Here is a 25,383-nt window from a genome sequence, read left to right as displayed (position 1 = left end):
TCCAGAAGTAGGGCCTCCTGCTGAAGCTGGCTAGTTGCCAACTGGGGCCAGCAGGGAGCCAGACATCACTTTCCTGTGAAAACCAAGAAAACCAAGAGAGATGGGAACAAAGACAACTTATATTTTCCAAAAGTCAGAGCTTGGCCCTTTTTATTTACTGAGATTGATAACTGACGAGCCAGGACTGCTCACATCCACTGCCGCTGCTCCGGAAGGACCCACATGCACCACCACCCCCCGACCTGGACCCAGGCACAGCACTTACCCTCAGGGTTTTGTCAGCTCTCAGAAGGCCGCTATCTAAATAAAAGAAAAAGAAAGCGTTACCCTCGTTTCTCTCCAGCACTCCCCAGAGAACCTAGGGGTGGCGGGGACAGAGACTGAGCGCCCAGAGAAGAACTGCTGCTTTGCATCCCCTCATCGCAGGGGCATCTGGGGGACACGAGGACAGCGCAGGGCTGTAAGGACCCCAGTTCTGTTGTCCAACTTCCTGGGCTCCATACTTCGTGCTCTACCACCCATTCCGAAACCACTCAAAGCTTGTTTTCCCATCTGTGAAATGGGAATAACAATACCCCCATCAGAGGGTTCCCAATGAGGTAACACTCAAAGCACTGGCACCAGGCCTGGTACCAGGGATGCACTCAGACGTTTGCCGACGTGCTTAGTAACAAACATTTAAGTAAAACCTCTTCCTGGCACCCAATACACAAGAACAAGAACTTCTAGAAACTCACTGTTTTATCTGAAGTGCTCTGTCTTTCTGCCTCCTTCCACCCAGCCCCAGGCCCGTTTCCTCTGCAGAGCTGCCTCCAATCCTGCAGAAGCCACCTCCCCAGGGGTCCTCTGAGCCTGGTTCCTGCCTCTACGTAACCTGACACAAATTAAGAAGCTACTTTTGTTTCCCTGGCTAATTCCTCAGATCCTTTCCTGCAGAGATCCCCTCTCCCCTGACACACACACACACACACACACACAGGAGCACACCCCATGTCTGGACCCATGGGAGCCTAGCTGGTGGTAGGTGACCACTTTTTGGAGTTCACAGATTGCTTTGTTTCTGAAAGGCCACACCTGACAGTCAGCTCCAGCCACTAGTCAATAAAGAGCAAAATGGAGACGCAGGCCTGCAAACCATCAAATGAACTAAGTCCATGTTCCGAGAAAACCAGTTGCCTTTGTAGATTATATCAAGGTTGAAAATGAATGTTTAGGGCATTCAATTCAATTAAATACTTCTCGAGCACATGCCTTACATAAGGCACCATACCAAAGGCACAGGCTCTGCTCCCCAAGTGCCAGAAAGTAAGTCGTGGAGGCGAGCTAACAGAGATAAGAACAAGTGACCCACGTGGAAACTCTGAGCCTGACAGCTTGGGGCGGACCCCTGCCACACCCTTTCTTAGCTATGTGATTCTGGGGGAGTTATTTCACCCACAATTCCTCATCTGTAAACAAGGAGCTAACAGTACTTTCATTGTAGGGCTGTTGTGAGAATCAAATAATACATAAAAGGGGCTTTGCAAGGTCCTTGCCACCACAGAATCAGAGCTCAAAAGGTTGGCTTTTATTATTAATAACAATAAGTCATTATTTATCATCATTATCATTAAAGGAGAGAACCCACAGCCAACTGAACAGATTCGGCAAGACTTTAACGCAGGGAAGCCTGAAAAGTAATTCTGACGGGACAGGGTAAGAGAAGCTCTGCAGAGAACAAGGTCACAGGAACAAGAGCCGTGGAAGGACAAGAAGAAGTGAGTTTCAGGGAAACAGCTAACAGTCTCAGATGAGGCTGAGGCAGAAGAGGGTACCTGCGGGGTCGAATGGAAGAAAAAGTCCAATAGGTAGGATCCTATCTTTTCATTCAGTGGGTAAGAGGAAATGGTTGACTCGTTTCATCACTTTCTCATCATCCACTCTCAGGCCCTACTCCTCTGACAGTTTGGCAAAGCACCCACAGCTGAGCCTAGAGGCAGCTAAAACAGAGGGGAAGGGATGGTCAGGCGGGCCCAGATAAGGCTTCAGAGAGCAGGCAAAACGCCCCACTCCTGGGAAGGATGTCTGCAGATGAGACTAGCCTACAAACAAGCACGCTTGCTAGATGTGGGGAGATGGGCCCCGTTGAGAGAGAGCAGCATGCTACCTGGAGCTAGAGAGAAGGCCCATACCAGTCCTCCAGGGAAATGTTTACCTGCAGGGCATCCAGCTCGAGTCCGAGAGAGAGATCTGGACAGTCTGGGGCCTGTCCAGGACTTCCTCCCAGATACTCTTGACATGAAACAATCATCCCTGCAGCCCCCGTACATGCTGCAACTTGGAATGAGACCTGGGTCTGCAGTCCAGCCCTGCCTCGGTCCTGGTACCTCCGTGAGCAGTTAGGACAGGCACCGAGCACAGCACCCGGGGCACTGAAAGTGAGATAAGGAGGAAGCAAGCCACCTGTGTTGGCACATCAAAGGCAGGAGGGATCCACCGGGGTTACAAACACCAAGGCAAACCTCTCTGAGGGGTGATCCTGGAGGCGAGAACCAGCACTGAGACAGTCAAGCTGGAGCAGGCTTCAGCAGAGAAAGATAAGGAGATAAGGAGCAGAAGAGACTTCGGGGTAAACTATGGAAACTTTGAATGCCAATCTAATCCCAGTCAACACACAGATATTGAGCAACTGTAGAACAAAGCCCCTTATGCAGGGCAGGGCAGAGCAGCCACTAAGAAGCTGCTCACAAGGACACCTGCTGACAAGTTGCTTACTGGGACACAAACAGCACAAACTAGCTCAGGTCCGCTGCTGCTGGGCCCTCAGCGTCCAGCCAAGTCCCCTGGCACCTTTGGACCCAATCTCACTTCTAACTTACGCTCACCTTAGCAAGTGCCCTCACCTTGTTACGCCTCCTGCAGAGGCCTCTTCGCGGTGACCAGCCACTCTGCTCACACTCAACTGGGAAGTGCTATTTCTTCCACCTTCTCCTCCCACCTTCCTCAGCCTTCCTCTTGCAAGTTCTAGTTGCTTAAAACTCACCTCTATCCCATAATAAAACCTTGGCTGCTCAAATCCAAGCCCTTTGATTTGAGCCGGACCTGCTGGCATCAAAAGAGGCTCACAGCTCGCCTCCTCCACAAAGCCTTCCCCAATCCGTGCCCGTCCAGCCCCCAGCCGGTCCATTTCTCCTCTCCCTGGCCTTAGCGGTTTGCCCTGATTTGCCAGCCTCTCCTGAATTTTCTCTTTCACGTCCTCCGTGGGCCGTACCTCGCCCACACCAGCTCTCTACAAACATCTGCGGCATGCTGACTTGCTGCTTACGTTCTGTTTCATTCTGTCTCCCCCAACCACTCTGTCGGCAGTTCGAGGGCACCTCATCTCCCAGGTCTTCTCTTAGCACCCAGTCTAGGGCTCTGAACGTGATAGGTGTGCAAAGAATGAGATTAAGAGTTCAAGAGTTTAGATAAAGTGCGGACGAAGCAGAAAAGCCGTAGCTGTGAGGGAAGAGAAATGCTGAGCACACCCACCCCAACACAACTGTTTGCATCACAGGCAGGGGAAGGGTGTCATAGGGAGGGCCAGGGCTGCTGGCAGCAGTGGGTTAGGGAGAAACAGGAAGGCAAGGATTTCTTGGTAAAGACTGAGGAGACTGGTTGTGATCTGGCAAAGATCGGCACCTCTTTGAGCCTCAGTTTTCTCAGCTACAGAATAGGGGTAATGGTCCCTGGCCTACTCTTTCTCACAAAATAAATTTTAATCAGATTTTTAAGAATTTCAAAGCTGCCAGGGATCTAGGGACCTGGACTAGCCCCAACATTTGTGAGATGAGGAAAGGGATCCCCACAGGCGAAACAACTCAAAGTACACAAAGCAAAACGGGCTGGGAAGAACCTGTATAGCAGGTCCTCAAAGCCAGGGCTTCTGACTCCGTGCCCAGGAGAGCGCTTCCCGGAGGGCCCGCTGCTCCTCACTGTGCTTCGTTAACTGCTAAAAGCTGTAGAAATAACGGGCTGTGATCAGCCCCACCTCCTCCTAACCGAGTAGCTCTGGACAAGTCATTGCTTCTGGGGCCTCAAGCTTCCTCATCTGAAACTAAGTGGAATTACAAGAATGCCCCCCAAGGTTACTAGGAGGATCCAACGGGAAGCAGAGTGCAGGCACTTGGAACACGGAAAACCCTCGCCTTACACGCCACGGCTTTCTTCAGAGCTGAGCAACTTCCAGTATGATGGGGAACACCTGGGCTCCGGATTCTGACAGACTTGGGTTCGAACCCTCAGGGACCCCGCGCGAGGCATTTTAGGGCTCCGTGCGTCAGTTTCTCCATCTGCAAAATGGGCCCGAGAGCAGGAATAAAGCCGCCGGCGGCCCCCAGGGTACAGGGTGGAGGAGGCCGGGCTGCGCCCGCGCGGGAGGGATGCTCGCGGGCCCGGGGGACCGGGACGAGGGGTTCCCGGGGCAGGAGACGGCGGGCTCCCTCAGGCCGCCCCCGCGGGAGGAGGAGGGGAGGGGAGGCGCACGTCGCGTCGGGTCGCGCACAGCCCGCTGCCGTCTCCTCCAGCCGTCACTCGTGGAGCCCGCGCCGCCTTGGCGTGCGCGACCCTTACATAAGCGTCCCCCGCGGCAGCGCCGGCGCACGCCCACCCGCTCCGACCCGCTGCGGTAAGAGGAAGGTACACAGCGCCGCCGGCACTCACCTCCTCGCTGCCGCCGCAAGTCGTCGCCACCGCCTCCACCGCCGCTGCCTCCACTGACAGGGAACAGCTGCGGTCTCCGCGCAACCGAACTTGCTGCAGGCCCGGTCCCGCCTTACGGACTTCCTACTGGCTCAGGCAGCCCAACCCCTCCTGTTATTGGGCTACATACTCTGTCACTCACCGCTCCCCTGCCTGGGACTCCTCCCTACGCCCGCCTGCCCATCACGTTTAAGCCTTGGCGCCCCACGTCGGCCCCGCCCCGCGCGTCCCCAGCGGGCCCCTAGATTGGTGACGAGGCTCAGGGAGCCCGCCTCTGGCGCACCACCGCCTACTCCCTTTTCTCCAGAGCCCCACGTGGGCCGCACGGCCCGGGCCGCGGCCCGCAATAGGCGGAAGTGGCGGGGCTCTGGCCGGCTGCGATTGGCTGTCGGCGGAGGTGGGGACGAGCGATTCATTCACCCGAGTAGCACGTGTCTCCGAAAGCCGCAAGCATAACAGATCGCACCCGGGCTCAGGGTTACCGGCTAGACCCAGATACACGCAAGCAGATGGAGAAGAGTTCGGAGGGAAAGGGTTTGCGAAGAGCAGAAGGCACTTGCGAAGGCGCTGAAGCACACAAGTTTACTTGATTCTCCCCTTTAGCAGCTGTGGGGATAGTGGTGATGGGCAGGAATCTCTGTGTGACCTTGGACAAGCAACCTCACCTCTCTGAGCCTTAGTTTCCCAATTTGTAAATGGAGGCTACTCAGGACCTAGAGGATTTAGAAGGCTTGCTGAACGGAAAGCTTCATAAACTAGGCTCTGCCAACCAGAGGATACGGGAGCGACCAAAACAAACCAAAATTTCTGCCTCCCAGTGAGAAAAAACACATAAAAAAGATTATACATCATGACAAAGTTGGGATTCATCCCAGGGACACAAGGGTGGTTCAACATACGCAAATCAATCAATGTAATACATCACATCAACAAGAGAAAGGACAAAAACCACATGATTATCTCAATCGATGCAGAAAAAGCGTTTGATAAAATTCAACACCCATTTATGATAAAAACTCTCGCCAAAATGGGTATAGAGGGAACATATCGCGACAAAATAAAAGCTATATATGACAAACCTACAGCCAGCATAGTACTCAACGGTGAAAAACTCAAAAGCTTCCCACTAAAATCTGGGACAAGACAAGGATGCCCACTATCACCACTCCTATTCAACATAGTCCTGGAAGTCCTAGCCACAGCAATCAGGCAAGAAAGAGAAATAAAAGGAATCCAAATTGGAAAAGAAGAGGTAAAAGTGTCACTATATGCTGACGACATGTTACTATATATAGAAAACCCTAAAAGGTCCACACAAAAACTACTAGAGCTGATTGAAGAATTCAGCAAGGTAGCAGGTTACAAAATTAACGTTCAAAAATCAGTTGCATTTCTTTACACTAACGATGAATCAACAGAAAAAGAAAGTAAAGAAACAATCCCCTTTAAAATAGCACCCAAAGTAATAAAATATCTGGGAATAAATCTAACCAAGGAAGTGAAAGAATTATACACAGAAAACTATAAACCATTGATGAAGGAAATTAAAGAAGACTTTAAAAAATGAAAAGATACCCCATCCTCTTGGATTGGAAGAATCAATATTGTTAAAATGGTCACACTGCCCAAGGCAATCTACAGATTTAATGCAATCCCTATCAAATTACCCAGGACATATTTCACAGAACTAGAACAAATCATAATAAAATTTATATGGAACCATCAAAGACCTAGAATTGCCAAAGCATTACTGAAGAGAAAGAAAGAGGCTGGAGGAATAACTCTCCCAGACTTCAGACAATACTGTAGAGCTACAGTCATCAAGACAGCATGGTATTGGTACAAAAACAGACATACAGACCAATGGAACAGAATGAGAGCCCAGAAATGAACCCACAAACTTTTGGTCAACTAATCTTTGACAAAGGAGGCAAGAATATACAATGGAATAAAGACAGTCTCTTCAGCAAATGGTGTTGGGAAAACTGGACAGCAGCATGTAAAACAATGAAGCTAGAACACTCCCTTACACCATATACAAAAATCAACTCAAAATGGATCAAAGACTTAAACATAAGACAAGATACAATAAACCTCCTAGAGGAAAACATAGGCAAAACATTATCTGACATACATTTCAAAAATTTCCTCCTAGTAGAAATAAAAGCAAGAATAAACAAATGGGACCTAATGAAACTTACAAGCTTCTGCACAGCAAAGGAAACCGTAAGTAAAACAAGAAGACAACCTACAGAATGGGAGAAAAATTTTGCAAATGAAACCAACAAAGGCTTGATCTCCAGAATATATAAGCAGCTCATACAACTCAATAAGAAAAAAATAAACAACCCAATCCAAAAATGGGCAGAAGACCTAAACAAGCAGTTCTCCAAGGAAGACATACAAATGATCAAAAGGCACATGAAAAAAATGCTCAATATCACTAATTATCAGAGAAATGCAAATCAAAACTACAATGAGGTATCACCTCACACCAGTCAGAATGGCCGTCATTCAAAAATCCACAAATGACAAATGCTGGGGAGGCTGTGGAGAAAGGGGAACCCTCCTACACTGCTGGTAGGAATGCAGTTTGGTGCAGCCACTATGGAAAACAGTGTGGAGACTCCTCAAAAGACTAGGAATAGACTTACCATATGACCCAGGAATCCCACTCCTGGGCTTGTATCCAGAAGGAACCCTACTTCAGGATGACACCTGCACCCCAATGTTCATAGCAGCACTATTTACAATAGCCAAAACATGGAAATAGCCTAAATGTCCATCAACAGGTGACTGGATAAAGAAGATGTGATATATTTATACAATGGAATACTACTCAGCCATAAAAACTGACAACATAACGCCATTTGCAGCAACATGGATGCTCCTGGAGAATGTCTTTCTAAGCGAAGTAAGCCAGAAAGAGAAAGAAAAATACCATATGAGATAGCTCATATGTGGAATCTAAAAAACAAACAAACAAACAAAAACAAAGCATAAATGCAGGACAGAAATAGGCTCATAGACAGAGAATACAGACTTGTGGTTGCCAGGGGGGCGGAGGGTGGGAAGGGATAGACTGGGATTTTAAAACTGTAGAATGGATAAACAAGATTATACTGTATAGCACAGGGAAATATACACAAAACGTTATGGTAGCTCACAGAGAAAAAAATGTGACAATGAGTGTGTATATGTCCATGTATGACTGAAAAATTGTGCTGAACACTGGAATTTGACACATTGTAAAATGATTATAAATCAATAAAAAATGTTAAAAAAAACAGAAGACAAAAAAATAAATTAAATTAAATTAATTAAATTAAAAATAAAATACCATCAGATGGTAATTAAAGCATGGAGGAAGAATAACCTACTTCCAGACAGCTGGGAGGATCAAGGACTATGAGACCATCTTGTTAACTAAAAATTGATTATTGAGTGTGGAGAGACAGTACAACTCCATTCTCTTCTCTGTGTTGTGTCTGTTGCATTTGTCTCTCCAGCTGCCTTGTCTTTCCTTCCACATGTCTGGTTAAACTCCAACCTGGGTCAGTCCAACACAACTATTTTAGTAGCAGAACAAGGACTAAAATCCCCGTTCTCCAGATTCACATATTCATTCAATTAACAAATATCTTTTGAGCACTTAGTAGGGGCCTGTTGCTATGGCAGAGACACAGAAGTGGGGGGGGGGTGGAAAACATAGCCTCTGAACAAAGAAACTAATTGAGAACTAGAAAATGAACTGCTGAGAACAATAGTATGGATTCTGAATAGTTAGCTCAGGCATACAAATTAGTTCAAGTTTGATTAGGAAACAAGACACTTCTCCATCCAGGCTACGTCCGACCTCCAGACTGAGATCCCCAGGAAGACAAAGTTGGGAGGCTTATTCCTCCCAGATAGAGAAAACTGCCCAGGCAAAAGCCTGAGTGGGGAGTCCAATGTGGCTAGACAAAGCATTTCTCAGTGTGGGCTTCTACGCTAATGTCACTAGTGACAGAATCTCATTGAGACAAGGTGCTAGTGGGAAACACAGATTCCTGAGCCCCACCCCATGGTTCTTATGCATATTAACCACCAGATCAGAGGTCTTAGAATCACCAGCAGAATACCATGTAAGTCCACCTCTGGGGAGTGGGATCTCCTTCATTGCATTGCTAGGTTTAGAAGTTCTCCAAATGGTTCTCATGTGGGTCAGGGTTGAGACCCACTGAGAGGCTTTAGAGAAGTTATTACCCAGACTTCCTTGATGTTAAGAACCCCCTGGAGCTCTTTAAAAACAAAACAAATTCCTGGACCCCATGCCCCTATGGATTCTGATTCACAGGGTGGGGCCCAGGAATCTTTTTATTTCCTTTATTATTTTTTTTTAAACAATCTCCAACTTGTTACCTTGATTCTTGAGGCCCAGGAAGCTTGGGAAACTTGGCTGAGGTCCTGGGAGATGCAGGGGAAGTGAGGCGGGACAGACAGGCTGAGACCAGCCTGTGGTGGGCTGGCCAGGATATGCATAGGCATCAGGGCTCTGTTGGGAGAGAGTGGTCCAGGGGCAGCTGCAGAGCTCAGGGCTCCTGTTAGGCTGGGGATACATGTGACTTATTGTTTCTTAGTAACTATCACTTTTTGGAAAGTTCTTGGATTTTGTTTATCTTCTATACTCCCCTCCCCTCTTCATACCTGAACATCACCTGTACAAAAGCTGACTTTGGCGCACAGCAGATGCTTAATATATAGATGGCAAATGAAGGAATAGGTACCATCAGCCCACACTTGGTTGAAACTATGCCCAGAGGCTGAACAGAGTCCAATAGAGAGAGGAGTCCAGAGAGTGCAACATTTAAGGGGAAGGGGAAAGCTTAAGAGAGGAGACACGATCGGACAGGGAGGAGCACATTCTGAGAAGGGAGGGTGTCACTGTGTCAACAGTCCTGGGAAGGAGAATGGGGTGGTGGGGGCAAGGAGATTCATTCACTCCACAGCCATGTCAGCAGCACCCAGTAGAGATACAGTGAAAAGGAGGTACTTTCCCCATCCCCAAGCTTGCTCCCAGACCAATAAGGTGCAGAAACCTCAAAGCACTCCACTTCAAAACAGTATGGTGCTGTGCTAGAGACTGCTATGAGTCCAGGAGGGGTCCCTTACCTCCATGAGAGGGGGCTTGGAGGACTTCCTGGAGGAGGCAAACTCGATAAATACATACATACATACATACATACATACATACATACATACATACACACATACATACATACATACATAATCAAGAGTTTATCAGGTGAATATATTTGTAAAAAGGATCCTATACATGGCCCAAGCAAAGGCTGAGAGGCATGATGGAGTCAAGACGTGGAGAGGGTCCTTGAGGGCAGCTTACCAGCAAGTTCTCACAGCCTCAGAGGGGGCTGTGGGGAGGGCCAAGAGCAGTTAGGACTGAGGAAGCTTGGGTTAAGCAGAAGCATCCAGGTAGATGCAAGCTCCCAGATAAAGCCATGAACTCTTCAAACTAAATAGTCACTATAAACCCAGAAACAGCCCACCCCTCCGTATTTACAATTCAGAAGGCCAGCTTTGTCCTGAGGATCTCACAGGACAACTTAGATGTCCCAGAACCCCATTCCTGAGATGACAAAAGAAAATCATTTTTTTTTTTAATTAACCAAATTCTGGCAGTTCAAGCTGAGCCGCAGATAGCCTGGCTGCTGGTAAGACCACAGGATAAACCATTACTGATGGAAGGACAGGGCAGGGCACTAGGCTGTGGTGAACATGCCCCCTCACTGCCTAAAGCATGGACACACCAGGCCTTCTCCAGAGGCTGGAATCGTGTCTCCATTCTTCTAAGCCGCACAGACCCTCACGGTGTGTGATGGGGGTAGGGATGGTTCAGGAGTAGCTCTTCTGCTCTTTTTGATATGTTTCCCTCCCCCCAGGTCCTCAAGGGGTCCAGGCCACTCCGCCCTAGACACCCAGTCTCCTAGGGTAACTTCCATACACAAGCCCATCCCATCATGGGATCTCTACAAGTCAGTCAGAACTTCCACCTGCCAAGGTGGGCCTTGGTCTAGCAGATCACAGCCCCAGCACTTCTCCAGATCCATACCAAGGCCACTGCCCACAGGTTAAGGCAGAGGAGGGTAAGATCCTCCTCCCCGCTCTGAGCCATAATTCCTCTGGGCCTCTCAACATACCTGGACAGAAATCCTGTACCCATTTTGCAGGTGTGGATACAAAGGCTCAGAGAAAGGAAATGACTCCGCTCTGGATCACAGCAGTAATCAGGGGCAGAGCTGAGATTGGACTTCCAATCCCCTGACCCCCAGGCTGTGCTCTTTCTGCTCCACACTTTGGTGTCAAAGAGAAGACAAGAATGTTTAGAATTTAGATTTCAAAGGAAGAGGTTTGGTTTGAAATTTGAGTCCTAAGATTACAGTCCTCAGAGGTGGAAAGGCCTTGAGCAATTATGTTTCCAAGATTTCCTGCAAGAAACAGGCCTCCTAGGATATGACTGTACAGACAGCTTCTTAGTCCCCTGCTCAGACCTGTCTATGCAGGGGGCTTGTGATAGGGCCCAGTAACCGGTGTTTTTTTAAACAAGGAAAGTTTGGGGCACCCTGGCTAGACCCACTCAGCCCCATTTTACAGATGAGGAAATAGGCTCAGACAGGAGAAGGGGCAGACCCACCGCTGACAATCACCAGGTCCTGCATATTTTGAAAAAGAATGCAAGAGCATCCGTATTGCCAGCTCTGGGGCCCTGAAATTATTACTCTTAAATGCTTTGTCTAAACTGAGAATAATCCTCCCCTGATTCCTCGGCCTGCTATCAGGACCCCATACAGGAAGACATTGCCTGGCACTGCGTGAGAAGGTGAGAGCTTTTATAACCAGCAGCATCCTTATTATTTATCATTCCCTTTGATTGATGTCTCCAAGTGGTAAGATAACCAAAATCTCATGTTGAACTTGTCAGCCTGTCATTCTAACTTCCTGTGGGGAAATGAAAACCAAAACAATGGACATAAATGATATCACTGTTCTGAAGTAGAAGAACTAGCTCCCCTAAAATGTACAGTACTATAAGAGCTGCTCAGGCCAAGAGATAAATCATCAGTTGAAACACACACAAACATTTTAAAATCAAATATGTGTATCTTCACAATCTCTTGCCTCATTTCTGGTGGGCATTATGTTTTCAAGGAAAGTTCCAATGGCATTAAACGTTAGGCTGTCTGGGTTCTGTCTGATTGTCCTGTGGGGTGCATGAAGACCCAAGTCCCCCCCCAGGGTAGGTGGAACACCCATTTGCTGAGGACTCTGTTTACTGGCCTGACTCTGCGGGGCTGCATTCAAGGCCCACTACTGACTGTGTGTCCTTGAACAAGTTGCTTCACCTCTCTGAGCTTCTGTGATTTCATCTTAAAAATGGGGCTAAACTCCAGAGGGGTGTGAGGGTGAAATGTAATCACAGAGGTAAGGCTCCTGGAGTGAAGGGCACACTCCAACCCTGTTGTCTCCCAAGATCAATTACATTCCTCTTCCTGGCAAGGAAGAGTGGGCTCCAGTCTGCCTTTCCAAATTCTTCTCCCACCCAAGAGGTAACCCTTTGCATTCCCAGGCTTTGGTTACCCATCTCTACTGCAACAGTCCTCCCTGCCCTTGAGGCCAGGTTCTAACACCACCACCTCCAGGGAGCCTGCCCGGATTCTCCCCACTCCCAAGCCAGATGTAGTCTCCCATTCTCTTCCATGCACCCTCAGCACCTGGTGTCTGTTTTAAGGCACCTTCCTTTATGTACATGAGAATCCCTCGTTTTCTAAGGGTAGAGATTCTACCTTGCTCCCCTTGGCCTCACTTCCAGCCTAGACATCTCAGAACAAGGTCTTGCCCACAGCATGTAAATGTGGATTAATTTCATTGGCTCACTAATAAGAAGGAACATCTGGGCAGGCTGACCCAGGTTGCAGCCTTCCATGCATCTAAGCCTCACAACCTTGACCAGCCGTTTAAGTCTCAGACCACTTTCAGAAATAAATACTGTGTGTTTCATTAATTTGTGTGTGTGTGTGTGTGTGTGTGTGTGTTTCATTAATTTTAAGGCACACATTTCTGCCCTCCCATTTCAACCTCTGAAACGGGGCTGCATCTTCCAGTGAATGGGTGGTGTATAAAATAATGCTACCTTTCAATTAATGCCATCTTAGACTTGATGAAATAAATTATCATCCCCATTTCATAGCTAACTGTTGGCACATGAGGTTAAGCTTCTCACTCAAAGCATCAGCCACCACTGAAAGTGCAAGTCTTTCAACTCAGGCAGCATGATGGGCTTGGCACCCAGGTCTCACGAGTTAGCAGCCTCCATGACCTCCAATGATCCTGCCTCCTGGTGTTCATGCCCTTGTGGGAGTCCCTCCCTTGGGTGCCACCTGGACCTGGTGACTCACCTTGAAGGAACAGAATATGGCAAAAGTGAAAGGAGATCATTTCCGAGATTAAGTTCCCCAAAGACTCTGGCTTCTGCCCACCTGCCATCTCTCGCCCTCTCACTTGCCAGCTCCAACTGAAGCCAGCTGCCAGGTTGTAATCCCTTGAGAACAGCCAACAATTTACAAGAAACTGAGGCCCTCAGTGCAACAGCCTGCAAGGATCCAAGTTCTGCCAATAATTTTGGAAGCAGACCCACCCTCAGTCAAACCTGGAGGTGACTACAGCCTCCTGATTGAAAACCTGTAAGGAACCCTGAACCAGAGGCCCAGCTAAGCCATGCCTGGATCCCAGACCCACAGGATCTGTGAGATCACACATGCGTGTTGCTTTAAGCCACTAAGTTTTGGGTAGTTTGTTACACAGCAATAGACAAATCATAGTCTCCAATATTTAAAACCAAGCATTGACTGTGTCATATCCTGGGGACAGAGATGAAAGAGATGTTGTCCTGGCCTTCAAGAGACACCCAGTGTGGTGGGGAAATCATCCTGGTGTGACTGCTGCTCCTGTGTGTATCGGGTGGGCTGGAGAGGGGACTGCCTCCCCAATAGGGGCTGAGGGGTTGGGCAGGCTTCCAGGGGAGCTGTCACCCAGCAGGGTCTGAAAAGGTAAGCTTGCCAGGTGACGAAGGCAGGGAGGCAGTGGGGAAGGAAGAGAACACATTATTTTCTCCTGGTCCTCCATGGATTTATGGATTTGGGAAATTGTTGTAAGATTACACACTTGGCATAAGGGTATTCGGCAGCTATATGCGTGACACAAGAGTGAGTGATTCACCCCAACACATCTCAGAAGCCTGTGAGTCATCCACAAGCTCTTTCCGGCTCAGACTCTGGGGAGAATGGGGATTCGAGTTAACTGTGCCCGGGTAAGGGCGTTGAACACTGTGTGATGGTTTTGTTGCTTTTTAACCAGGTCAAGGTTGGCTGGAGGGTTAGGCATTAGAGGTGCGGTCAGGATTGGAATAGTGATCACAGTCCTGGGACAGCCTGGGCCAGAAGGTCAGAGTCCTTTTTCTCTGTTCTCTTCACACTGGCCCTGCCTTGGCTCCTTTGGCTGGGAGCTGAGCCTGTAGGGTATTAAGAGACCCTTCACCCAAAGAAGGCCTAGAAACTCAGAGAGAAAAGAGAGCAAGGCCAGGCGCAGGGGAGTCTGGAGTGAGCCGAGAATTGCAGCCAGTACTTCCCTGACCTGATGGGGTACCCAGTGCAGCATCCCAGACACTGAGGAAGGAGGACGGCGGCTTCCAGTCCTGCCTCTGCCACCAGCCCGAGGACAGGAGCAGAAGGGTGGGAGCACAGACTCTAAAGCCAGGCTCACTGGGGCGGGAGTCCCAGCTCTGCCACTTCCTGAGCCTGCTTAAATTCTCTGAGCCTCAGTTTTCCAACCTTCAAAATGGGGATCTACCAAATGAGGATAATGAGATCCACCTCATAGGAATATCATGAGGTATAAATGAAATATAGGGAGGAAATAGTCCCAGAACCAGTTTAAAAAGCTTAAAAAAATAAAGGTTAAAACAAAAAGGTGTGGACCCAATTTGTGAAGTCCCCTTTCTACCCTCATATTCTATGATTCTAAGGATTGGCTGGCCCAGCACAAGCACCTTTCTCTCTCCCCACTGTCTTGAGAAAAAGAGTTGCTGCTGGTCTTGCTTTTAGAGGCATCCACATTCATGATTTCATTTCATTTTCACAACAACCCATCTTACAGATGAGAAGACTGACCAAGAGGGGAAAGGATTTGTCCAAATCAATGAATACCAACTTACTTTAGTTGTGACTTCTACTTTTTTCTTTTCAAATGTCACTTTTTTTTATTGTTTTGGTTTTGTTTTTTGTTTTTTTTTTTTTTTTTTTTTTTTTTTTTTTTTTTTTTGCTGGGGGGTGTAATTAGGTTTGTTTACTTATTTTTCACTTTTTAAAATGGCAGTACTGGGGATTGAACCCAGGACCTATGTGCATGCTAAGCACATGCTCTACCACTGAGCTATACCCTCCCCTGCCGCCAGCTCACTTTTACTGAGTACTTGCCACGTGCCAGGCCCTGTGTCTAGCACAGCGTCATCATAGTTAGTCCTCACGACAACACCTGAGTTATTTGTTCCTATTACAGACAAGGAGGCCAAGCGGGAGAACGCATCCAGCATCACACAGCTGTGGGTGATGGAACTGCGATTTACCCAGGAGTAGCTGGTCCTCTGAGCCTGAGCTCCTAACCCTATTCTCTGCTGGAAAACTAGGGCCAGAGCTAGGCCTGGGGGAAAAAATAAGCCTCCTGACTTCCAGACTGGAGCTATTCTGTTTCTTTTTTTAAATATCCAATTGTAGTAAAAAAAATATATAAACAGAAAATTTACCACCTTAGCTGTTTTGACATGTACAATTCAGTAGTGTGACTTACATTCACATTGTTGTACAATCTCCAGAAGTTTTTTCATCTTGCAAAACTGGAGCTCTACGGCCATAAAACAACTCGCCATTCCCCCCCTAGGCCCTGGCAACCACCGTGCTACTTTCTGTCTCTGTGAATTCAACTGTTTCTAGGTTGGAGCTGTCCTGTTTCTTAAAAGCCCATCTCTGTTTTGCTGTTGAGCCATCTGTTCACATTGTCAATGAAATGAGTTTGGACAGCCAGGGCTACAGGAGTTCAGGGGAGGCCAAGCTCTTCAGGAGTTGGAAGGGAAGGCTGCCTGGAGGAAGAGGAGGAGGAAGCCTGCACCCCCTTCTCTGGGAGGCGGAGAGGTGGTGGTGCTGGTGACTCAGGGATGCTTGACCCCAGTGGCCTGCCCTTTGGTTCACAATTGCCACCTCAGCAACACCAACCTTTGTCCCCAGGGGTGGAGGCACCAGGCCATCTCAGAAGGCCAGTGGCTTGCCAAGGGGCTAGAGCAGTCCTGCGCCTGCAGCCTCCAGAGCCATGGGGACAGGGCTACGCAGCCAGTCCTTGCGAGGACCACGGCCCTCCTATGGCAAGCTCCAGGAGCCCTGGGGGAGGCCCCTGGAAGGCCGACTGCGCCGGGCGCTGAGCCTCAGACAGGGGCATGAGAAGTCCATGTCCTCAGATAGAGGCCCAGAAAGTCTGGATGCCCCCCATCAGGAGCGGCTGCCTGGGGACCTGGGGGACACGGAGCAGCTGATCCAAGCTCAGCAAGAAGGCAGCCGGCGGTGGCTGAGGCAGTATCAACAGGTTTGGCTGAGGGTTGGTGGATGGAGGAGTGCTATGGGGGAGGGTAGAGGCTCCAAGGAGAGGGACCCAGGGCAGCGCAGGCTCAGAGGTACAAACATACAGGGCCATAGACCAGGAAGGTGAAGAACTGTCTGGGGAAGGGGTTGAAGAGAGAGAGATCCAAGAACGGTATTTCTGAGGGCATTGGCAGCATTGGGGATTTACCCCATAGGCACAGGCGAGTCATGAAAGGTTCTAGAACAGGCTGTTCTAAGGTGATTAATCTATCAGTATGTTGGGTGGGTGGAGTTTGCTAGAGGCAAGATAATCAGCCAGTACAACTCTCCAGGGTTCCATCTTGTGCTCCCCTCTCCCCCAGAAAAGTGGGGATCAGGACCCCCTCAGTGGGAGCTGCTGGCTCCTGCCTCCTGCCTCTGGCCTCCAGGAGACTGGGTGACTAGTGTGTGGGGTGCTTCGGTCTCTGGGATCTACCACCACCTCATGGCTGGAGGTGGAACAGCACCTGAAGCCCACCCCTCAGTCATGGGACCTGAGCCTTGATCTCCCCTCTCCTCTGTCTTCCAGAAGATAAGAAGAAGGTGGGAGAACTTTGTCACCAGGTTCCCCAGCGTGACCCTGAGCCGGCCAGCCTCCCCAGAGGCCTTGCTGGGCACCACCAGCCAAGGATGCTAGAAGCGATGGGGGCCCTCACTGCACCGGATAAGATGGCCGTGACTGCTGACCTACCTCTTCGTGGCCCTCTGGACTGTGGATGGGGCGGCCTCCTCTACGTGGACTGCTCCAGCCTTCCTTACGTGGCCCACAGACGCTTCTGCTACCAGGACAGAGCACAATGAAGCCAGGCCCGTGGCTGAGAGGCTCTGGCACGTCACCTGGTCACTGGGCCAAACCCCACCTGCCCTTCTCGCCAGCTACTAGTGGTGGGCGGGGCATGGGCCTCCCTCCCAGACTGCGAGCCCATCCCCAGGGCAAGGACGAGGTCTGGGCAGCCCTCAGTGCTGGCGCTCTGGGGCTGAGAGGCCCAGGCCCACGTATTGTCACTTGGGCACTCAGTCTCCAGGTGAAGGAAGCAGGGGGAGCCTTCCCTCCCCTTGTGACGGAGGGGAAACTGAGGCCCAGAGGGTGGATGGGGTCGTTGTCTTCCATCTCTGGCCCCACCCCGATCCAGTGCCCAACACAGGAATAAAGGTTGCTGAGCTGAAGTAAATGATTTTCCTACTGACTACCTCTTCCCCAGTCCCCTGTCAGCCCCTGTGAGGTCAGGCGGGGCCCAGGGCTTCCCAGCAGCACCGGGGTGGCTCCCCCGGAGGCTGGGCCTCTCCCGCTGCTTCTCCTGACTTTACTCTCCCTGTGCTGACCTCAAGCCAGCTTCGGAGGGCCCAACTCTCTCCAGCTCCTTGCCTTTGTGCTCACCCCCATGAGGGAGGGTTCACCCTGAGGATCAGAGAGGGCAAGGGGCCCTCCCAGGGCCACACAGAGGGGAGGGTCTGACCCCAAAAAGCCTGAGCTCCGTGAGAGACACTGGCACTTCATGTAGGGTCTCTGGGGCTCTCCTGGCTCAAGCTGACCCAAGGTCAAAGGTGAGGGAGCAGCTGCAAGCATCCTGGTGCAGAGTCTGTTCTGGGGTGGTGTGGGGACCTGAGGGCCCAACAGACAGAGGGGAGGTTCCCTGTTTCCCCAGAGACCAGAACACTGGCAGGGCCATTCAGGAACAAGAGGAATCCGGGGGGAAATTTTGTCCTAGACAGCCAACTGGGACAGGACTGGGACTCCCGGCTTGGTACCTGGACTATGGGAGCCCACTGGAAGCTTCCAGCCCAATTAGTCACAGACTTTGGATGCCCCTTGCTCAGCCCCCTTCTGCAGTGGCCCCTACATGGGTCCCTGGGTGTCTCTGGGGAATCAGGAAGCAGAGTTTGAGTTTACGACTCTGACAAACCCTCCTGATGTTCAGAGGAAGAAACTGAGGCCTGGGGTCCTCTGTGCTCAAACCTCATCCTGGCCTCTTGGTCCCCAGAGATTCTCCAGCCCATCTCCTCACTGCTCTCCTTTGACTCAGCACACTCTGTGGCCAGTCTGTCCAGTTAGGAGCTTTAGTCATCCACAAGATGGAAAGTTCCACGGTGACCTGGCTTGCTCACCACTGGGACCTCAGTGCCTTGCTCAGGGCCTGGCACATAGTAGACTATTGTTGAGTGAATGGGGGACTGGCCCAAGGTCACCCAGCTGATGACTGAGCTGGGTTAGGGGTTTCCACTCAGGGGAGCATTTCCTACCTCAGCTTCGTGAGCAATCCCATCATCAGAGAGCACGTCTCCAGGGCCCCCAGCAGACACACACACGTGCGCACACACATACGCACATGCACATGCACGCACACGCACGCACACATACACACACACTGTTAGGTTGTTTCCAAAGATAGCTGCAACCATCCCTCCCACGGCACATGCCCTTTGGCGTTGTCCTTGCCAAACCTCCCATCAAGAAGGCTATTCCATCTTCCCTCCCCTTGAATCCGGTGAGCCCAATAGAAAGCTGGAGAAATGATGTTCTGGGACTCCTGGGCCTAGGCCTGAAGAGACTTTGTAGCTTCTGTTTCTGCCCTTCTGGAAGTTGGCTACCTCGCAAAGGAGTCCAGGCGATCTTGCTAACATTAAAAGATGGTCCCCAAACAGATATGACTATATTCTAACCCCCAGAACCTGTGAATTCTACCTTATTTGGGAAAAAAAACTTCTTTGCAAGATATAATTATTAAGGATCTTGCAATGAGGACATCATTTTGGATTATCGGAGGGCCTAAATCCAATAACAAGCATCCTGATAAGAGACACACAAAGGGAAGGACACAGAGGAGGAGGCCCTGGGAAGACGGAGACAGAGATTGGAGTGATATGGCCACAAGCCCAGGATGCTAAGGATTGCTGACAGCCCCCAAGTTCCCCCTAAAAACTGCAGAGGGAACAGCCCTGCCTACATCTTGATGTCAGATTTCTGGCCTCCTGTTGTTTTAAGCCACCGAGTTTGGGGAACTGTTAGAGCAGCACAGGACGCTGTGTATTTGTGGCCAAGCTCGCACCGGTAGAATGTGAGTGGAAGTGGCAAGTGCACCCCTCCAGACAGAGCCATGAAAGCTGCCTGCCCAGCCCTCCAGCTCTCCCTCTTCCCTCATGGGCTGGCCTGATGCAGAGGGTCAAGGGGACCCCAGCCAAGGCTAGGGGATGGCAGTGGCACTGAAGCAGAGCCCCCTGCCACCCTGATATGAGTGCAAAATAGACCTTCACTGGGTTAAGCCTTTGACTTGGGGGCTACTCATTACAGCCACAGGGCTCTCCCAACTCACTCATTCAATATTAGCAGTGCGTGGCCACTCTGAGAGGACAGGACTGTTCACTCACTGAGAACAGCTCACTTTGGACAGTGTCTGGCTCATTGCAAGGGTTCAGGAAGCAGTTGCTGAATTACTGAAATGGAGACCAGGAGGATGGGTGGGAGTTAGCCAGGCCAAGGGAGGGGATGAGCTCCTCAGGTGGAGCGAGTGGCCTGGGCAAAGCCCTCCAGGCCAGAGAGAACACGTTGCATCTGAGAGGTGCAAACCACCTGAATGGTCTCGGACGAGGCGATGCCACTGGCTCAGGCTCTGGATGTATTCACGGCAGATGGTTTCCCTTCCCACCTCCCCAACTCCCTGCCTGCCTGGAATGTCAACCTTCAGGCCTTGCCCGTCCTGGTTTTATCAGCACTGAAGATTTCACTCTCAGAAGATGGGCAGGCCATCGGCAAGCAGACCTCAGAGGATGGTGCCGACATCCCAGATCCTCGGGAGGTAATGCAGCTCCCCACAGGGTGTGGGTTATCAATGCTCCATGCAGAGAGGGGACTCTGTCAGGGCAAAAGCCCTGGGGCTCTGAGTCTATCCACCCTCAGGCCAGTGTCTGCCCAGAGGTCACATAAACATATCCTCGTTGAGTCAATTTCATGCTTCTTTATTGTTTCAACTGTCCACAGAGTGCAGAGCCTCGAAGTCCTCTCCCGCACGCACCGTGAGGTCTTGAGGACTGTTCACAAGGTCTCAGAACCAGGAGCTGGAGGGGTCTGAGACCCTTCACCCTGATCCCCATCTCCATTCTATCTCCTGCTCAATGTCCCTGCCACACCCAGCCTCTCCGAGCATGTTTCCGGAATGGTAGGGAGTTGCAGAGCTCACTGCCTAGCAAGCTCTGTTCTTCGGCTGTGACCTCTGCCCTCAAGGAGCTGACAGTCCTTCTGGCGAGGGAGACAGACAGATGACTGGCTGCTCTGCTAGGAAGCAGAATGGAGTAAGTGCTCCCCAGGCAGCACAGTGAGGCCAATGAAATAGGAGGCCCTGATTCCCGAACCAGGGTGAGGCTCCAGGCTTGGCTGGACACCTTCCCCAGCTTCCTGCAGCCTGCAGCCATGCCAGATGGGAGGAGGCTGCGAGCAGGTGGAAAAAATATCCTGCAGGGGAAACGAGGCCACTGGGCGGCACTAATAGGGAAAGCAGCGAGGTGAGCAGGCAACACGGAGTCCCCAGGCACCTCTCAGAGCAAGGCTGCGAATTCAGGCTGGAAGTAGCCTCAGGGGCCACAGATCCAGGCTGTTTATTTCACAGATTAGGCAACTGAGGCTCCCACAGCGAGCTGGAGGCAAGACTTGGGCTCTCCTCCTGAGCTCCTGCCTCCCAGCCCAGAACTCTCTACCCACCTGTCCTCTGTCCTCCAAACCCCCTTCCCCAGGGTCACCAAACTCAGTGTGTCCAGCCAGTGGTAGGGCTAGGTGAGCCCAGGCCTGAATGTCAAAGCTGGGACCCAAGCCCCTGCCTAGCAACAAACTTGCTGTGTGACCCTGGGTTAGTCATGAGCCTCCTCTGGTCTTACTTTTCTCCTCTGCAAAATGGAGATCATGATCTCTGTGTCTGCCCTGGGCTGAAGGACAGGTGAGGTGGCAAGGGTGTGAAATGTTTGCAAACTGTGGTGTGCGATGTCCTGAGAGGGACATCGCCCCCCTCCTCAGCAACCATGTCATCAGGCTGAGAGGAAAGTGCATAAAAGCTCTGTGGCCAAATGCCTGAGTTCTGCTACTTACTAGCTGAGTGCCCATGAGCAAATTGCTTGACCTCTCTGTGCCTCGACTTCCTCATCTGTTCAGTAGAAATAATAACTGTCCCTCCTCACAGGGTTGTAGTATTACCCAAATTAATGCATGTAAAGCACTTAGAACATTTAGCCCATGGTTCTTAGTAAGGAGTTTCAGGACGTTCTCCCTGTGTGACCCTGGGCAGGTCCCTTCTCTGAGCCTCAGCAGCCTCCTCTGGGAAATGAGGGTGCTAATAATAGCACCTGGCAGCTGGTGTCTTGGGGATGCGATGGGCCAAAGCACACATGCACTGAGCCCACGGAAGTGCCCTATCAATGAGAGCCTTGGGGAGCCTGGCACTTGGAGCTCGGCATGTCCTCAGCTCACCTTGGCCAAGCTGGACCTTGGCAGGGCCACAGGCATCAGGGTCCAGGGAAGTGGGCCCAGCCGCAGACCAGACGGCCACCCTGGGGACCCCCAGGAGGTGGTCTCTCCTTTAGTGCCAGTGCAGAAAGGGCGTAGGCGGAAGGCCTCTCTCTGCCCCACTCCACCCCGCACTGTGGCTGTCCCTGAACCCTCCCTGTCTCCACCCACTGCCAGGTCTCCCTTCTCTGAGCTCCAGACACAGCAATCAATTCAACCAACACTTGGCAAGGCTCACTCAGAGCCCTGCTCCAGTGAGGACTTCAGACAGGTGACAGACATAGCCCTCCAAGCCCCCTCGGGTGACTGCTGCGTGAATGAACCAACCGGAACTCCAGGAGCTGACCAGGGAGAAGCAGTGCCCAGAGAAGGGCAAAGTTAGTTCTCAGAGGGTGGGCATTGGAGAAGGGTTCCTGAGGAGCGGACAGCAGAGCTGAGCTTCACCCCCTGGAAGGGGTGGGGAGGGCATGCCAGGTAGAGGGAACAGGGCATGGAGTCACGGACCACCTGGAGCATTTGGACATCCAGCCATGACTCAGTTCAGCTGGGGAAAAAAATGGGGTTGGGGAGGAAGGACAGACAGATAGACAAGGGACAGGGCTCAAAGGACCCAGGATGGCACTTCACCTGAGGAGCACTGGGAAATAGGCACAGGTTCTCAGTAGAGGAGGGAGGCAGGTAGCTTAGAAAGATGTCCTGGGACCCCTCCAGCATGGAGGATGAGGGGGGGCGCCTATTGGGAGGAGAGCAGACTGACTGCGTTCCCAATTACAGATGAGAATCTCGAGGCCTGGGGGGAGGGGAGTGGGATGACGGACTCTAGTGGGTCACACACTCCACCCAGGACTGAGCACTCTGCACTCCTCGCCCACCTCCCCTATCAGGCCCCGCCCCTTGCCCTATGCCCCGCCCTACGCCTGGGCACAGCTTCACATTTCTGTCTTCTTTCCTCTGTGCGGGTCCTACCTGCCCGGAGTAGCAGCTCCCAGAGTGTGGGGTGCTTGGGCCTCCCCCTCCCAGGTGATGGTTAGTGAGGACAGGTGCTGAGGGGGCTGGTGACAAGCCTGAGCCCCTGCTTCTGTCCCCATGGCAGGCAGGAGTGGGATTTGCCTGGCATTGGACGCCCTCCAATCCTTCCCCAACCACCCCCTACTTCTGTCCTCACCCCCGCCCTGGAGCCATGTCCACATTTGCTGACACAGCTGCCACCTCCTGGAACACACAGACCCCAGACAGTTGCTAGTTAGTGTGATTATGTTAAATGTCCACAGACCAGAGGTGGCTGGAGAGATGACAGCTCCAGGGGACAAATGTAAACGTCCTGGGAAGAGGTTAAGTGAGTTGGAGCCTGCTCAGTGGACTCTGCAGCCAGTGGAGACCCTGGGAGAGGGCAGTCTTCCAGGCCAGCCTTCGGAGTTGCTCTACAAGGGAGACTCCATTGCAGGGCTGGGGACTGGGGCAGTTCATTCTCAACCAGCAATCCTGGCTCTTCAGAGACGTTGAGCAGAGGGTTTGGTTGGTCCACTCAACAGGCTCAATTACCCATTTGCTCACTAGTTGAGTGACCTCCGGGAAGCCCTTCATATTTTCTGGGTTTTACTTTTTTAATCTAGAAAATGAAAAAACTGGTTTTTCAGGTACAGATTTATGGCTCAATTAACAGTAAACTCAAGTGGGGGAGTGTATAGCTCAGTGGTAGGGTGCATGCCTAGCATACACAAGGTCCTGGGTTCAGTCTCCATACGTCCTCAAGAAATAAAGAAATAAATAAAGCCTAATTACCTCCCCTGCATAAACAAACAAACAAATAAGAAACTCAACCCCAAGTAGCTTGAGGAAAAAGTGAATTTATTGACTCACATATGTCTGAACTGAACATAGGTTTAGGTTCAGGTGCAGCTTGATCAGGGCTCAAAGCCATCCCCAACATCTGTGTTTCCCCCATCCACTCTTTCAGATTCATTCTTTCCTCATAGTCTTCTTATTTTGCTGTAGCAGCTCCCAGCCCTTATATCATGAAGCCCACAGAGAAAGTGTGCTTATCTCTGTCCACATGGTTATCTCTGAACCAATCCCTGTGACAGGCAACATAAGGCTCTAATTGGTCAGGTCTGAGTTGGCATCCTTGGAATCACATGGGGGCAGGATGGAATGTAAATGTAAATCAGTTCAGAAAACTGTAGATTACTCAAGATCACACAGCATCCGACGCCCATCCCCAACTCTAAACTATTCCCTGCAACTTCCTACACCTCCATGTCTAATAGGGATCTCAGGTTCAACATGTCCAAACTGTTGTCCATCTTCTTGTCCATCTGTTCCAAAATTCCCACAGCTAAGACCAGACCCCTCAATGGTCAGTGCATTAATCAGGTTCTCCAGAGAAGCAGAACCAATAGGGGGTATTTATAATGAGATTTATTATAAAAATGGGTTCACATAATTATGGAGGCTGAATCTGCAGTTGGCAAGGAGGAGACTGGGGAGAGCTGATGGTGTGAATTCCAGTTCAAGTCTGAGTCAGAGTCTGAAGGCTGGAGGAAACCCATGTCCCCACTCAGAAGCAAAAAGAGTGGATTCTCCTCTACTTAGCCTTTTTGTTCTGTTCAGCCTTCAGCTGATAGGATGAGGCCCACCCACATTGGGGAGGGTAATCTGCTTTACTCAGCCTACCAGTTCAAATGTTAATCTCATTCAGATACACCCTCACAGACACACCCAGAATAAGGTTGAACCAAATGTCTGCCCCACCCCTACCCCGTGACCCAGTCAAGTCCACACAATGAAATTAACCATCATAGTCAGTGGCTCATCCCCCACTTCTCTCCATACACCACTTCAGCTAATGTTGTTGGCCTCACCTTCAAGATGCATCCAGACTCTGAGCACGTCCCTTCTCACTCAAGACCATGACCCTAGGCTAAGCCATTATCCCCTCACTGGGACCATCTCCATGGCCTCCTAACTACTGGCCCACTGAAAACTCAGAAAGGCTTCCCTGCTCACATGCAATAAATTCCATGGTCTATAACTCCCAAATCCATCTGGTTGCCTCTCCAGCCTCATCAGGAGCTGCTCTTCCTCACACTCTGCTTCCAGTCACATTGGCCTCCTTGTTGTTCCTTATACACACCAACACACTATCTCACCTCAGGGCCTTTGCACTTGCTGGTCCCTTTTGAACCTGAAATGCTCTCCTGCAATATCTGCCTTACTTCCTTGCAATCTGCTCATTCATCACCTCATCCCAGGGGTCTTCTCTGAACTTTCTGTCTGAAACAGCCTTCCTCTCTCACCCTTCCTCTCTGCCCCTTAACCCTGCTTATTCTGGACAACATGTTTATTTTCTTGTTCTCTTATTCTCCAACCAGATTGCTAGCTCCATGGGGCAGGAACTTGATGTGTTTTGGGTCGTGCTATAACTCCAATACCTAGCACACAGTAGGTACTCAATTA

The 25,383-nt window shown here is 50.7% G+C and overlaps 2 protein-coding genes across 9 annotated transcripts in view; one reads left to right on the top strand and one right to left on the bottom strand.

Moving 5' to 3' along the window:
• PC (pyruvate carboxylase) overlaps positions 1-17,325 on the bottom strand; it is a 103,991-nt gene extending 86,666 nt beyond the window's left edge. For 2 of the 7 annotated variants that reach the window (XM_064492085.1, XM_031448258.2), the window contains exons 1-2: positions 17,131-17,325; positions 266-300 (exon numbers count right to left, since the gene is read on the bottom strand). The gene's annotated coding sequence lies outside the window, so the exon portion shown is untranslated. Of the gene's footprint in view, positions 1-265; positions 301-4,171; positions 4,311-4,680; positions 4,779-17,130 lie in introns of those variants that run through there. The other 5 variants (XM_064492086.1, XM_031448253.2, XM_031448255.2 and 2 more) reach the window with 4 other exon arrangements.
• Positions 16,041-17,611, top strand: C12H11orf86 (chromosome 12 C11orf86 homolog). 2 transcript variants are annotated; one of them, XM_010998156.3, is made up of 2 exons: positions 16,041-16,404; positions 16,972-17,611. In XM_010998156.3, the coding sequence occupies exons 1-2, from the start codon at positions 16,135-16,137 to the stop codon at positions 17,074-17,076; spliced, it is 375 nt and encodes a 124-aa protein (XP_010996458.1). In that variant the 5' UTR covers positions 16,041-16,134; the 3' UTR covers positions 17,077-17,611. The 2 variants fall into 2 exon arrangements, with proteins under 2 accessions (XP_010996458.1, XP_010996457.1); XM_010998155.3 differs by having other exon boundaries at positions 16,047-16,404; positions 16,969-17,611.
• Positions 17,612-25,383: the final 7,772 nt, after the last annotated feature.

The sequence above is a fragment of the Camelus dromedarius genome, chromosome 12 (assembly GCF_036321535.1).
Source record: "Camelus dromedarius isolate mCamDro1 chromosome 12, mCamDro1.pat, whole genome shotgun sequence".
NCBI lineage: Eukaryota > Metazoa > Chordata > Mammalia > Artiodactyla > Camelidae > Camelus > Camelus dromedarius.
This window is presented reverse-complemented; position numbering and strand designations above follow the sequence as displayed.

Excerpts from the sequence above, each read along its gene's own strand:
- C12H11orf86 (XM_010998155.3), top strand. The coding sequence starts at position 16,135 with ATGGGGACAGGGCTACGCAGCCAGTCCTTGCGAGGACCACGGCCCTCC. Across the intron at positions 16,405-16,968 it reads GGCTGAGGCAGTATCAACAG|AAGATAAGAAGAAGGTGGGA; the intron begins GTTTGGCTGAGG and ends TCTGTCTTCCAG.